General features: G+C 39.8%; 1 protein-coding gene across 1 annotated transcript in view; it reads right to left on the reverse strand.

The window, feature by feature from the left end:
* Nucleotides 1–245: 245 nt before the first annotated feature.
* Nucleotides 246–16590, reverse strand: part of PLA1A (phospholipase A1 member A) — a 41591-nt gene continuing 25246 nt past the window's right edge. Inside the window, exons 6-9 of the mRNA XM_044670081.1 lie at nucleotides 12014–12103; nucleotides 8883–9050; nucleotides 1993–2082; nucleotides 246–358 (exon numbers count right to left, since the gene is read on the reverse strand). Of these exons, the coding sequence (XP_044526016.1) occupies nucleotides 246–358; nucleotides 1993–2082; nucleotides 8883–9050; nucleotides 12014–12103 (461 nt within the window). The remainder of the gene's footprint in view (nucleotides 359–1992; nucleotides 2083–8882; nucleotides 9051–12013; nucleotides 12104–16590) is intronic.

Raw genomic sequence — 16590 nt, forward strand, 5'->3', positions numbered from 1 at the left:
GGTGTTTAGTAAGAAAAGTGCACTGATGCCCCACAATCCCTATTTCTAGCCTCAGATGCCAGGAATGAATGAATGGAAAAAAATTGAAAAGCATTTAACACCTATTATATGCCAGGGACTCTTCGAGGCACTAGGGACACACTGAAAAAGGGGACACAATTCTTGACCTAATCGGGCAAGACCACAAATCCAGAAGAAAAAGGAAGGAAGTTCCCATGGGAGGAGGGGTCAGGCACACAGGTTACTTACATGGTGATCTTAATGGGAGTTGTGGCATTACTGCTATGCAATGCAACTTCAATGTTGGTGTTCTTGTTTCTCACCGTCTTTAAATGAAACTCCACGAGGGTGTAGTAGACTAGGAAAGCAAAACATAGCAGGGCACTTAGGAAAGTGAGACTGTTGGGGAAGGTTAGGGAGACTCAACTTTCTATTTGCATCACGAAAAGGTAGCAGCAATACATCTGGAGCTGGGCTAGGGGTAGAGAAGATGCAAAGCTTCTGGAAGGAACAAGACCCAGGGAGGCTACAAAAAGAGGCACTCTTGAATAAAGGCAGAGCATCCAAGATCTGGATCTGGAAGGTGCCTCAATGCTCATCTCTTCCATTCCATCGTTTTCAGCTGAGGGAAACTAGACCCAGGAAATTTAGTGACCTGCCCAAGAACACACAGGGCATTAGCACCAGAGGTAAAATTTGAACCTATATCCTGACTCCACAGTTGTGTTAATTCTACTGCCTTCCCTCGATTAATGATTTCTTATTTATCCTATGTATAGCCACTTTGCATATATTTGTTTGCATGTTATTTCCCCCATTGAGGGCAGGGACTTTCTTTTGCCTCTTTTTGTATCCCCAGCACTTAGTACAATGCTTGGTACCTAGTAGGTGCTCAATAAATGCTTACTGTTATTTTATTATGGCTTATAGACATTTATTTTGTGGTAAGTGGAGTCATGTATTAGAAAGAAGGCTTAAAGCCTCCATTGGTCAGTAAGTAACACCTAGTGAGGGCCAATTCTCAAACTTTATCTATAAAGATTTGTACCTTGTCTCATATCTGTCCATCAAGGCACAATCTAATATGAAGAGAAAAGGTCTGTCACCTGTCACAGAACTTGATTCTCCCCCAGTACAGGAGGGAAGAGAGATGTCTGGAAAGAGCATGAGCTATGGTCTTGACTTTAAACATCTACTTCCATAACTCCCTTATATTATCATACAATCATAGATTTAGATCTGAAAGAGACTTTAAAGGTCATCTAGATGAGGAAACTGAGACCAGGAGAGAGGGAATGGCTTGCCCAAATCACAGAAGTAGTCAACAGCAGAAGGGAGATGTGAATGCAAGTCCTATGACTCCCGAGTCAGTCCTCATATGGCATTGCTTAATGGACAGAGCCAAGACTTGTATTTTGACCCCAAATCCTATTTTCTTTCCTTACTGCTAGGCTACTTTCAATATTAGGATTCTGATCCTAGAAATTCAACTAAAAATTAGTTGAAATAAGTAACAACTTCAGCAAAGTTGGAGCATATAAAATAATCCTACACAAATCATCAATATTTTTTATATTACCAACAAATCCCAGCAATTCACAATTATAAAATACTTTTCAGACAAATGAAGTCAAATCTAAACAATTCAAAAAACATTAGTTGCTCATGGGATGGCTGAGCAATATAATAATATTAGGATTCTGAAAGGTACATTTTTTCTCCTTTTTATTTTATTTTAAACCCTTACCTTCCATTTTAGAATCAATACTGTGTTCAATTGGTTCAAAGGCAAAAGAACAGTAAGGGCTATGCAATGAGAGTTAAGTGACTTGCCCAGGGTCACACAGTTAGGAAGTGTCTGAGGTCAGATCTGAACCCACGATCTCCTGTCTCTAGGCCTGGATCTCAATCCACTGAGCTACCCGGCTACCTCCTCTCCTTTTGATTTTTGTTGTTTGATTTTATTTGGGAGAAGAGGACATTGCTACTCACGACAGTATGGAGCCTTGGGAGTGGTCATGAGGTAGACTTTCACTTCTTTGGGAGGTTCTTCCATATTGAGACCTCCTTTTTCTAGTAAACCTAGAAAAAAGAAAGAGAAACAGCTGAGGCTGAGAAGGCCCAGTCAAGAAGCAAAAGGTATTCTGGATTTTCTTCATCATCATCAAAAAAACCCAGACAACAGTCATATTTATTTAGAGAAAATATTGATCTCTGTGGCTGGTAGTAAAAAATATGATTTGATTTGACTTTGCAGATAAGAAGTTTTGTTTTATCTTTAAAATGTTGATAAGCTTCTGCAAAACAAATTTCTTCTCAAGGCAGGGGTCTTGGCCATTGTAGTTATATTAGGAAGTCTTAGGTGTCACCTTGACAGAGGAGTGTGTTTCTCATGGACTCCTTGGTCTGGAAATACACACATCAGAAAGGTAGTCTGGGATAGTGTGGAGGTGTTAGATACATGGCCCCATATTGACAGCAGCACTCCAGAGTGTGTCCTGAATCAAATTAAAATGTAATTGGGAAGAGGACAGTGAGTTAGCTCAATAGATTGAGAGTGAGACTTAGATATTGGAGGTCCTGGGTTCAAATCTGACTTCAGACACTTCCTAGCTTTATGACCCTTACTTAACCCCTTTGCCTAGCTCTTACTACTCTTCTTCCTTAGAACCAATACATGATTCTAAGGTGGAAGGTAAGAGTTTAAAATATTTTTTAATTGGGAAATATTTAACAAAATAAATAAAAATACTATAAAACATAGGTAATGTTCATTAAAACCCTTACCTTCTATCTTAGAATCAATACTGTGTATTGGTTCTAAGAAAGAAGAGTAGTAAGGGCTAGGCAATGAGGGTCAAGTGATTTACCCAGGGTCACACAGCTAGGTAGTGTCTGAGGATAGATTCAAACTCAGGACCTCCAGTCTTTGGGCCTGACTCTCAATCTACTGAGCCACCCAGCTGCCCCCTCAATTTGTGGTTTTCTAAATCAACATGTGGCCCACAAGGATCCTTATGTACTATTTAGCAATTTTGTTACTATTTGTAACAAATAGTATGGCTGCTTGGAGTCTAAAAATCTGGGATTCAAATCCTGTTTCTGACTTTTAATACCAGGGTAATTCTCAGGGAAGTCACTGGGAAACTCAAGCAATTTCCTAGAATTTATCGTCATAGGTGGTATGAGATTTGTATCAGTGGAGAGTTTCCAAACTAAGAAAATCTTAGACCCTTCAAGTAATTGTGTATGTTCATCCAACACTGCCAGGTCTGCACCATGTTTTCTCTTTGACCAATCTTCCAGATGTCCTAGGACCATGATGGCAAGCCTATAACACACATGCCAGAAAAGGCACACAAAGACCTCTCTGTGGGCATGTCACCTCCAGGGTTCATTACTAAAAAGGCAGAGGGACTCTGGTGGAGCTGTTCCCTTTCCCCTCTCAATAGACCTGAGGGCATTTTTTTTTTTACTTGACACGCCCCTCTGCCCAGCAGCCCAATGGGAGCACTTAATCCCTTCCCCTGTCTGGAACAATTTGAGCAGGTCACAGGCAACAGAGCTGGAGGGGAGTAGATCACTCAGTCCCCTCCCTAACCCTAATCCTAAATTCATTTCTAACCCTAACCTTAAATTCAGTTCTAACTCTTACACTAAATTCTAATCCTAGCCCTGAATTTATTTCTAACCCTAACCCTAAATTCAGTTTTAACTCTAACACTAAATTCATTTCCAACCCTAATCCTAACCCTAAAATCATTTCTAACCCTAAAGTCATTTCTAATCCTAAACCTAAATTCATTTCTAACCCTAATCCTAAACCTGAGAACATTTTATCACTTCACCTGCCCCTCTGTCCAGCAGTCCAATGGGAGCACTTACTCCCTTCCCCATCTGAGATAAGGGAGAGGAGGGGAGGGTCCAGGGGAGCATGGCACAGGGTCTCCAAAAGGTTCACTATCACTGCCCTAACATAACATGCCCTAAGATAACACTATCTCATATCTCCAGAGTCAGAAGCTATAAGGAGACTTTGAGGATTGGCCAGGCAGATCTTGAACCTACTAAGCAGTTGCCTTCATGAGCAGACCTCCTCCCAACCTCTGATGCTTGTCTTAGATGCATTTTCCATCTAGTATAATCCCTTCCAGTGTTCCCCCCCCCCCATCTCAGAGATATTATACCTCTATCTTTGGAAAAAACAAGCCTTCTTCCCCAACTAGGCTGTCCCTTCCCCTATTTGCATCCACCTCAATCCATATGGTCCTATTTTAACTCTGCCTTCCTCTTCCATGGAGGCAACTAGGTGGCACAGTGGATAGAGCACTGAATCTGGAATCATAAAGACTAGAGTTCAATACTGGACTCAGCTGTTTGATTATGAGCAAGTCTCTTATCCTCTGCCTACCTCAGTTACCTCAACTATAAAATGGGGATAGTAGCGCCTACTTCATTGGACTGTCATGAGGCTCACATGAGATAATATTTGTAAAGCGTTCAGCACAGTGCCTCTCATGTTTCTTTCCTCTTCTGGCATTCACAAAGACTGGTTCCTTCCAAATCCCTGCCTTCTGAACTACCCTCTCCATTACTGAACACATCTCCTTTCATGCTCCTCAACTCACTGGTCTCATTGAAGGAGTTGGAATACTCTACCATCTTCATGAAGCATCTCCCTTGATGTTTACATAAATTTATCACCTACTCTAGATCCAGGAAGCCTTTATCTCCTGACTCTTAGGACATTTTTCTTTTCTTTCACAGTAAGTTCAGTGCTTTGCTCACAGCCTCCATCTCTAGCCCAAGTGCTGTCCTCATACTATAGGATTTTGAGAATATATTGATGTGCCCTCAAATATACTAACTTCCCAGTTCCTCAGTCTACTCAACTCCATGACCTCCTCCTCAAGCTCTGCTATGTGCTCACAGGTCAATCACACCCTTGACCATGCTATCACCCAAAAGTTTTCCACTTCCCATGTTCAAGAACTATGAAATTTCTTTATCTAATCATAATGTAACTGGAATTGGGCTCTCTTCTCTCACTGCATCTTTATGCCTTATGACTCCCAAACTTATTCTTTATTCTCACAGTAATACCTAATTCCTCTGCCTCTCAGTATTTTCTAGGCAATTGCCCCTACTCTGGCAGCATTTGCTTCCCCCAACAATATCCATCCTGTGTGGAGTCAGAAATTAGTGTGTTATTCCCAAGGTAATATTATGAATATATCCAAAATGAATATGCCTAGTGTGTAAATGAAATTAACTCTAGCCCATTCATAGTCAAAAAATCTACTTACCCTAGGCATCTAGATTATATCATCCCCACCTCCCTCAAAGGGGAGTGGAGATAGTTAATCACACGTGACAATAAGTATCAAATCAAGAACAAGGGATTGCCCTTTGGGCAGTCCAAATCAGTGTAGAGGCTGCCATTGGTCCACTTGAATTAGAGGTGGACCCAATAATAAGTATGTGAGTTACAACCTGGTAAAAAAGGTTCCCGCTTTGGACTTGGTGCTGAAGGTTCTCCGCTGAGACCTCAGAATGCTTCCACTCTGAATTGTCACGTGGGTAAGTTAGGCTGACTTCCTTGGCCTACCTTGGCATTTCCAAACTCTGCCTTGAGTAGGCTTATAGCCTCTCTGATTTCTAAGGTCTTGTGGCTTGTAATCTAGTTTAATTAGCCTTTTAACCCTCTCTCTCCGTCCAGGCCTCTCCAGGCCTGGACTGGCCTCTCCCTCTCTCTATTTACCTACCTTTTACCTTCCTAATTGTAAATAAACTACCTTAAACTGAATCCTGATTTGGGTCTATTTTAATTATGGAATCAATCTGAATTGTTGATTCCTGGCGACCACATTTAAATACATATCTACAAATACCTAAAATCTCCCTCTTACACTAGGACCCCAGTAAAATTAGTCTCTCCTTGAATTACCTCACTGCATTCAGAATACAAAGGCCTGTTCAATACCTTTGACCTGAGTGGAACAGAAACAACATATGCCTTTACTATACTACACAAAGTATTTTTGGAATTGTGGGATGTATCTTTCAAGTTGATATTTTAAAATATTAATAAGTTTGTTTCTTTCTCCCAGTTTCTGTAAACCTTACCCCATGTACCATATATATCTATCAGCTATGCAGATTAGAACCTCTAACCAAACCCTGAACAGAGTGTTCCAACAGAATCTGTGTGGTTATATGAATTAGAACCTCTAATTGACAAGAGAGTGCTCTAACTGAATTCTGTGGGAGTTAGAGAGGGGGGCGGCCAGTGGAGTAGGTAGCAGGGCAAGGATGTGAGGGACTTTTCCCTCTTTCTCTCTCTATAAACAACTGCATTGTGATTGACAGCTTCCTGGTCTCTTGAATAGTATCAAGACCACCACTGTGCATTCATCCCTTTGCTGAACTAATTCAATTCTTCACTATGTTCTATTCTTGAATCCTTTAATATCCTCATCTTATCTGTGTGAAGCCTGGATTAGCTCCTCTATCTACCCTCTTTGTTCCTACTCATAGGCTATTAAATGGTGCTGGAGAAAGTCACAAAAATATACTGACTTGGGGCACCACAAATCTACTTTATCTTCACTTAGGGAAGACAATACCATTCCTTCCTAATTGATTCTCTTTCCAACTCACCATAGTGGCTGTTTCAAATCTTTTTTTCTCTCCTTAGGCTCCCATGGAACCCCTTCACCCATTCTTTCAGCTAAGGCTCTTTAAATGCAAGAGAAAAAACTGTGGTCATTTGGGGTAACCCCCCTCTTTTCTACTTATTTTATATCCATCTGATATCATCCCTACATTAACTTCTCCTTCACTTAATTCTTGGATGAAAAGGTAAGCCCTTCTTGCTAAGATCAACCGTTGATCCTAACCCCTCCTGCCTTCTCCAAAAGATTGCTCACTATCACACCTGCTTTCTTTCTCTCTGTCTGTCTGTCTGTCTTTCGGTCTGTCTCTGTGTCTCTCTCTTTCATTTTTAATCTCTTCCAATATTTGGATTCCTATCTTGCTGTCTACAAATACTCTGAAGTCTTCATCCTCTTTAAAAACCTTCACTTGATCTGACCTTTCCTGTTCATATCCTTTCTTCTTAACTCACCTCTACTTTCTTCTCTCCTCACTCAATTCTAAACCCTCTGCAATCTGGTTTCTGGCTTCGTCATTCAAATAAAACTTCTTCTTCCAAACCAAAGTTACCGATGATCAAATATAATGATCATTTCTCATTTCTTAGACTCTGTGTGTCTTTAACATTGTTAATCACCTGCTGGATACTCCCTCCTCTTGGGGTTTTGGAGATACTCCTCTTTGTTCCTCTTCTTACTTGTATGGCCCTTCCTTCTCAGTCTATGTTGATGTACCTTCATCCAGGTCACGTACACTAACTGTACCTATCCGTCAAAGCTCCATCTTGGGGGCTTTCTTCTCTTTTCTTTCTATACTTTTTCACCAACCCTCCTGCATTCAGTTTTTATGCCTATATAGATATTTCCCAGATCTAAATGGCCAGGTCTAGTCTCTCTCTCCAGCTCCAGGGCCACCTCACCCATTGTCTACTGAACATTTTGAAATGGATGTCAGTTAGACATCTCAAACCCAAGTCCAAAATAGAATTCGCTGTTTCCCCTCCCCAAAACCTACCCCTCTTCTGAACTTTTATGTTAAGGAAACCACCATCCTTGCAGTTACCCAGGTTCACATCCTCATTGTCATTTTCACTCTCACTTATCCCACATAAACAGCCAAATTTCATAATTTTTTTTCCTATTACGTTTCTTGAATAGAACATTTTCTCACCACTCACGTAACAACTGCTCTGGCTGGCCTTTATCACCTTTTTGCCTAGACTATTGAAACAGCTCTCTAATGTAGCTTCTTATCTCAAATCTCTCCCCACTCCAATCCATCCTACACTTAGATGCCAAAATGCATCTGATCATGTTACCCTTTTATTCTATAAACTCTAATGATTCCCGATTATTGCTAGAATCAAATATAAACTTTTTCCACTTTTAAAGTACTTCACAACCTAATTCCTTCCTGTATTCTTGTATATTATTCCCCTCCAGTTTAGTCCTACTGACTGTTTCTCACACAAAGCTCCATCTCCTACTTCCTCATCTTTGTACTGACTGTCCCCCATGCCTGAACACAATCACTCCTCATCTTCACCTCTTCCCTGCCTTCAAGACTCAGTTCAAATGCTACCATCTTCGTGGGGCCTTTTCAGGTCTTGAAATGACTAGTTTCTTCTCCTTTAAGGTGCCTTTTTATTGCATAGATGGGGTGGGACAGCTAGGTTGCTCAGTGGATAGCAAGCTAGGAGTAGAGACAGGAGGTCCTGGGTTCATATCTGGCCGCTGACACTTCTCAGCGGTGTGATGTTAGACAAATCACTTAACCTCCATTGCTTACCCCTTACCCTTCTTCTGACTTGGAGCCAACATGCAGTATTGATTCTAAGATGGAAGATAAAGGTTACTTTTTTAAAGTCACAAAATAAGTAAGTAGAAATAAGTAAGTCACAAAATAAATAAGAAGAAGCCAGGATTTGAAACTAGATTCTCTGATTTCAAATTTGGCAAAATTCGAAGTGAAAATATCATTCAGATGTTATCACATTCCAACAACTATCATGTGATAGTTGCAGAATAAATGAATAAGTAAATGAATGAATCGATAAATCAGCGGATGGCAGGGAGCTGAACGCAGAATACAACTCTACAAATTAGAATTAGTTTAGAATTTCATCAGCTGCTTCCTGTTTTCCTTTAGGGAAAAGATTTTTCTTGACCACAAAAAATCAGGACTTAAACTTAGGGCAATTCCTAGCATTGCAAAGATGAAGACTTTACCGATTCTGGGACAGGAATGCTGAAAAGGAAAAGAGCAATCCAGACATTTTCCTGCACGGAAATCCTTGAAGCTTGTGCAAGGAAAGGCCATCAGTGGACAGGAATTCTCCAAGGCACTGAGGTAGAGATGAACAGCTCTCATGTGGTCACAAATCAGATAGTTATAACCTAAACAGAAATGTAAAAGTGAGGCCCCAGATGGAAATTCCCCCCTCTCCACTGACTGCCAGTAACTCCTCTTCACCTCTAAATTGGCAGACTGTAAGTCCTCGGGACTGTCCCACTGAAAACACTACTTTGAATGTTAACTGATACATGGCTTGGAATGGATTTGATTTCCTCCTCCCTTTCCCCCTTCATACTGGAGAAGCAGCTGCTCAATTGGAGACTGATTCCCACTCCAAAACAAACAGTATTCAGAGGTAGATTCCCAGAGGGAAAGGAGGGAGGGAATATACAATTATAGAACCCTTATGTTGTGCTGGGCACGTACTAAGCACTTTACACATTATCTCACTGAATTCTCACAACAACCCCTCTGTGCAGTACGTGCTGTTATCTCCGTTTTGCAGTTGAGGAAACTGACGCAAGCAGAGGTTAAGTGACTTGCCTAGGGTCATAGAGCTAGGAAGTGTTTGAGGTTAGATTTGAATTCATATCTTCCTGAATCCAGGCCTGTACTCTATCCACTGCCTAACGTGATAGAAGTCTTTGAATTCTAATCTTCATGCTTCCATTGGAGAAGGCCATCCACTGGTTTTCTACTTTGTAGCTCATTGTGTCTTCTTTGGGAATAGGGAGGTGGACAGGGGAAGATTGGGAGTATCCTGGGAACTCAGGGTGAGGAACTTCTTCCACCCATATATGCCTTCTCAGCCATTTTTAGGTATTTTTTGTTTTGTTTTGTTTTGTTTTTCTAAAACCCTTACCTTCTGCCTTAGAACCAATACTGGTTCTAAGGCAGAAGAGTGGTAAGGGTTAGGCAATGGAGTTTAAGTGACTTGCCCAGAATCACAGAGCTGGGAGGTGTCTGAGGCCAGATTTGAACCCAGGACCTCCCATCTCTAGGCCTGACTCTCAATCCACTGAGCTACCCAGCTGCCCCCCCCCATTTATAGTTTTGAGAGGTGCCTAGAGCCCAGAGAGGTGAGGTGATCTAGCAAAAGGTAAGAATTGAACCAGATCATCCCCATTTGGAAGCCTGCTTCTTATCTCCTAGGTCAGGCTACCTCTCCTTTTACAGAGAGAGCAAATTTGATAAACCCTGAAAGAAGTTTTCATGGAAAGTGAAAATGAGACATTCACTCTCACCTCCAGGATCCTAGAGTTGAAAGGGTCCTAGGAAATCATCCCCTTCAAGCACTCTCACCAATCAGACCATGGAGCTCAGATATGAAGAGGCTGGGAGATTTGCCCCAAAATAAACTCAGGTATCCTCTTATCACTACACCATGCAAGTAGCCTAAATAACAGTTTTCTTTTCCATTCTACAGAGGGAGAAACTGAGGTCCAGGTAGCTAAGGTTAAAAGATGGAGCATGAAAAGGCAGCATTGTTTAGTTGAGTCTGAACCTTTGTGACCCCATTTTGGGTTTTCTTGACAAAGATGGAGTGGTTTGCCATTTTCTTCTCCAAATCATTTTACAGAGGAGGAAACTGAGGACAACAGGGTCAAATAACTTTCCCTGGGTCACACAGTTAGGAAGTGTCTAAGGTTAGATTTGAATTCAGGTCCTCCTCACTCCAAAGTCAGAGCTCTATCCACTCTACTATCTAGCTGCCCCAAAAAGAGATGGGACAGGCAGAGGAGCAGCATAAATGACTAAAGGGAAAGAAGTCTTGAGTCTGGAGAAATGAATTTATCCAAAGTCAAATAATCAGTTAGTATAAGAGCTGGGACAAAATCTCATTCTCCTGATCCTGAATTTATGTTCTTTCCACTACATCACTGCCTGACTATAAAGCACTGGATCTGGAGTCAAGAAGACTTAAGCTCAAATCTAGCCTCTGATAATTATTAACTGTTTGACCCTGGGCAAGTCACTTGGCCTGTTTGCCTATTTGCCCTAGTTTCCTCAATTGTAAACTCTGGAGAATAATAACACTTACATCTTAGGATCCTTTCAAAGATCGAATAGGATCTTTTTTTAAAAAAGATCTTTTAGATCTTCCTTCTGCCCTAGAATTAGTACTATTATTTCCAAGGCAAAAGAGCAGAAAGGGCTAGGCATTTGGGGTTAAGTGATTTTCCCCAGGTCCTACAGCTAGAACATGTCTGAGGTCAAATTTGAACCCAGGTCCCTCCTGACTCTAGACTGGCCACTCTATCCACTGTGATCTCGCCTTCTGAACTGTTCTACTTCTTGGAGAAAGTGCTAAGAGGCAAGTAGCCGTCTGCCCATCTTGTTGGAAATTCTATGTCACTTTCTTAAAATGACTCCATTTTGTTGCCCTCTAAAATGTCCTCGAGTCTCCCCTTAGAGTACATTTTTATGTTCACCTTAGTCATCCACATAAATATTTCTCACTTCCCCACCCCACCCTTCCCACCCTTCCCCACCAGCTGTCAGGCAACTGAGAAGTTCTACTCTGCTGTGTGGAGGTCTTGGCCAGAAGTCAAGGCCCTAGAGGAGGGAGGCAATGCTGGCTTAGGTGATTAAAGATTGGTTGGGGTTGTTAAAAATTGGCGTGGACACTCTGGATTATACAGCCCAGTCTCAAAAACATTTACCAGGGCCCTGGGGCTCACAGTCACCTGTTCAAAATCCTCTATGCTCTTTCTTGTTCAGAATATCGTCCTAAGAATGAGACAATTTCAAGGGAAATTATAGCCACAGGCTCTTGTGGTCTAAGGACTTTATTCCAAAGAGCAATACTCCTTGTCAGTTATTTCCTGAATTAAGGGAAAAATAAGGACCTCCTTTCCATAGCTGCCTGACAGTTGAAAGTACTCTCTGGAATCAGAGTATGCAGCTTCTAATCCCACTTCTAATTCTCACCACTTGTGTGATGTTGGGTCAGTTGTTTAGCTTTCCTGGATCTCAGTTTCCACATCTATAAAATAGGGGAGTTGGACTCAATAGCCTGACATTCCTTCTGTTTCTTAATCTATGATGTTAGATGCCAGTATACCTGCATGAATAAATGAAGGACACCCTGGCTGGTCTTGGCCGCCATTGACAAAATAGTCCACATGTCCTACTGGAATCCGGATACCTAAATCTGAAAGAAATAAAAATATATATTAGCCTCTTTCTCCAGGGCCCAAAGTAGCTTCAGTTTCCCCTGAGAGTTGTAGAACAAACTTTAACTGAATCTAATGTCAGATTTCAAACTATGCAGAACAGGTTATATGTGAGACATTTTGGGAGAGTAGAAAAAGCATTGGTTTTAGAGACTGAAGACTTGGATCCCAATCCTGCCTCTGACCTGTATGACCTTGGACAAGTCATCCTTCATTTCCTTATCTATAACATGGATAGACTGGCCTAAATGGCCTTTCAGATCCCTTCTAGCTCTAGATCTATGAATATATGCCAGAGTTTCATACTTGAAAGAACTTCAATTTTTTTTTTGGTAATTTTTAATAGATTTGTTAGATGTTTGAGAACTAGCTCATAAGAGCAGATTGTTAAATTTTTAGAGTGAACATTTACAAGAAATTTACATTTACAAAAATTGGCAGATGCTACAAATCAGGGCTTGATGTATTGTTTTGTTGATTATCTAGAGTCTAGACTCTAGACTTAAGGCAGTGATAGAACGGTCACATGAGGAACAAGATGGAAGATTAAATATTTTCCTTGATCCCCGTGCTCTCTCAGACATCTCCAAAACAGAAATTATGCACCAAAAATCGAGCAACTTTAGCTCTCTCCATTGTCAAGGCACTTGGAATCCAAAAGAAGGTTTTAAAAAAAACCCACTGAAGAGAAGCTTACTGACTCTTTGCTCCCTTAGAAAAGCAAAAAACAACAATATTAAAAGAAAATATGCTCACCATACAAGCAAAACACAATGACATGAAAGACAGGATGTATAGTCACAACCTAAAGAACACAGGTCTCTTCAAGGAATATGACAGAAAAACAATATGGTGGAATGACAACAACAAAAAGAACCCTTGACATCAGAATGCAGGAAATAATAAAACTACCCAGAACTTCTGAGCATAAAAAATAAAATGCCAATTTTAAAAATTCACAGATCACTTCCTGAAAAAACTCAAAGTTGCAAATTCCATGGTGGTTAAGTTTAACAATTAAATTCAGAAACCAGAAGTTCTGTACGCCATCAGGAGAAGCCTTCTAAATACAGAAGTTGAGATAGTGAAAGACCTTCAGCTACAAAGGAAAGGACATTTGAATCATACAAGACTATTTTGTACTCCCAGAAAACGTAGGATGGAATGGAATAGTGTGCTGTGAAGAGCAATGGAGCTCAAGATGAACCCCAAGGTGGCCTATGCTGCAAGTCCAGGCTTAACTATACATAAAAAAGATGATGTTTAATAATAAAGAGGTGTTTGAAACATTTGTTTTAGAAAAAAACTGAAAACCAAGAGTTTATTTGCTTGTTAAACAACCAAAGAAAATATAAGAGGAGGGAACAGCTAGGTGACACATTAGATAGAGTGCCAGGCCTGCAGTCCAGAAGACCTGGGTTCTACCTGGCCTCAGAAATTTCTTAGCTGTGTGACCTTGGGCAAGTCATTTAATCCCATTTGCCTAGCCTTTGCCTTTCTGCTTTAAAATTTTACTAAGATAGAAAGTAAGGGCTTAAAAAAAATACAAGAGGAGTGAATGCATACTGCAGCCACGGCCAGAATCAATAAAGTAGCATCAGAGAGACCAGTAAGAAACTTCTTTCTAAATGTACACAAGACGAAAGAAATGAAATAAATCTTGTGGCAATAACAATAAAGACATGGGCCTGGGGAATTATGGATATAATCTGGCAACACCATAATTACCATTGAATCAATGTTTTGTTGTTCTGTAAGAATATATTACAACATGGAAGAATAAATGGAATGGAGAGAAGGGAGCAGAGGAATAGGGAGGGTTATGTGATGTCCTCTTTTCAGATCTAGCACTAACAATGAGGAAAAGGTAGCCCTTATGTCTCAGAAAGACAGGGGCCTACAGGGGAGGAGGAGGAAGAGTGAAGATTGAAAGTTTGGGGAATGAAGGGGATCTTGCTTTGGTGGTGGGATGAATACTCTTAAGTTGAAGAGAGATGATCTGTGAAAAGAGATGGGGATCTTATGCTGGGTATGGCCAGGGGAATTTGTGCTTAAAAAAATCTACTTGTCCTACCTCTGGAAGGTGGAAGTTGGAACTCCTAGGAGCAACTAGAACCTGAGAGAGGGGAAGAGCATGGACCCATGAAGTTGAGAACTGAGGAAAATAGGGATGGGTGGGGAGAAGGTAACAAGAGGAGACTACAGGTCAGTGGTGGGATGGATAATCTGGGACATGACTGTGGAAGGGCTCTACCATTGGGAAGTATCCTCTTTGACACTTGAAGTAACTAGCATCATTCTAGGAGTGAGGTCCAATCGAAAAGGACAATATTCAAGACAAACTCTACAAGGTAATGGTGAAAATTGCCTCTAGGAGAGAACCTGGAATAGATTCCTTGGAAATTTTGACTGCATGAGGAATACAGAGAAAATTATAGGAGTAATGAGTCAGAGAATGAGGGTCTAGAATAGATAGAAGGAGAGGATAGATAATGAACAGTGAAAGAAATCCTTTTTAGAAAGGGACAGAAAAAAAAAAGAAGAGAAGAAGGAAAAATCTACTTATCTATTTGAGAAAGAAAAAAGAAAAGAATATAATTGGATAAAAGCAAGAGAGAAAAAGGAACTAATAAACAAATTCTCAAAGGGAAAGGGGAAATGAATGAGAGGAGAGGATCAAGAAGAAGGAGGAAAAAAAGCCAGTGAAAAAGGATCAACAAAAAAAAATTAAGGTAAAATAACTGAAGGATCAATATTAGTGACAAATGGAGGAAAATATAAACCCGTCATAATTTAAAATGTTTATATCAGAAGAAGGGGAGGGGAATCATAACTTAAAAAACAATATTAGTGACAAATGGAGGAAAATATAAACCCGTCATAATTTAAAATGTGGATGGATTAAATAAACCATCCAATAAAATGACAAAGAGTGATGAATTAGGGGGGAAACCCTACAATTTGTTGCTTACAAAAAAAAAAGATCCACTTTTACAAAAATATTTATAGCTGCTCTTTTTGTGTGGCAAAGAAATGGAAATTGATGGAATGTCCATCAATTGGGGCATAGCTGAACAAATTATGGTGTATGATGGTGATTGAATATTATTGTGCTATAAGGAATGATGAACAGGATGATTTCAGAAAGAGCTGGAAAGATCTTCATGGACTGATGTCCATGAGTAAAATAAGCAGAACCAGGAAAAGGTTGTACATTGTGAGAGTAATATTGTGGAATGATCAACTGTAATAGACTTAGCTTCTATCAGCAATACAAAGATCCAGGACAATTGTGAAGGACTTAGTATGAAGAATGCCATCCCATCTCCAGAGAAAGAACTGTTAGAGTCAGAATGCAGATGAAAGCATACTATTTTTCATTTGTTTTATTTGAGTTTATGATTTGGAGTTTTGTTTTTATAAGAATATTTCCTTACAAAGATGAACAATATGGAAAAATAAAATAAAATTTAAAATAAAAGTTTAAAGACTTGATTAGATGAAGGAGAACCAGAAACTACAGCACACAACAACCCAATATTTGGTAAAATGGAAAATATAAAATGCCTAGGAAAAAACTCTTTATTTGATGAAAATTGCTGGGAAAACTGAACAGCAGTCTGTCAGAAATTAGGTTTAGCTAAACATCATCTTCCACAATACATTCTAATTGTATTTATGCCCTTGATATTTAACATTCTACTATTTAAAAAAAGCTAGAAGAGAAACAGATCATATGCTTATCAAAGCAATGGGAAAGGAGATATATACTTAACCAAACAAGAAATGGTGATAATTATCAAAGATAAAATAGAGAACTGATTACTTAAAACTGAAAAGCTTTTGCACAGACAATATTAATATACATATAGGATAAGAAGGGAAGTAGTCTGCTGGGTCCATATCCCAAAAAACAATTTTTTTTAAAAAATGGGAAGGGACCTGTTTGTACAAAAATATTCATAGCTGTTATTTTTTTTTGTGGTGGCAAAGAATTGGAAACTAAAGGGATTTCCTTCAATTAGGGAATGGCTGAAAAAACTGTGGTATATGACAGTGAAGGAAAACTATTGTGTTCTAAGGAATGATGAATAGGATGATTTCAGAAAGAGCTGGAAAGACCTACATGAACTGATGCAGAATGAAATAAACAGAACTAGGAAATAAATTGTATACAGTAACAGCAATATTGTGGTATAATCAGATGTGATAGACTTTGCTAACAGCAATACAATGATCCAGGACAATTCTGAGGAACTTATGACAATGTGATCCATTTCCAGAGAAAGAACTGTTGGAGTCAGAATGCAATGGAAGCATATGATTTATCACTTGTTTATTTGGGTATGTGTTTTAGGGTTTGGACTTTATAAGATTATTCACTTACAAAAATGAATAATGTGGAAACATGTTTTGCAATATAATACAATAAAATTGAATTGTTTGCCAGCTCAAGGAGGGGAGA

The sequence above is a fragment of the Gracilinanus agilis genome, chromosome 3, assembly GCF_016433145.1.
Source record: "Gracilinanus agilis isolate LMUSP501 chromosome 3, AgileGrace, whole genome shotgun sequence".
NCBI lineage: Eukaryota > Metazoa > Chordata > Mammalia > Didelphimorphia > Didelphidae > Gracilinanus > Gracilinanus agilis.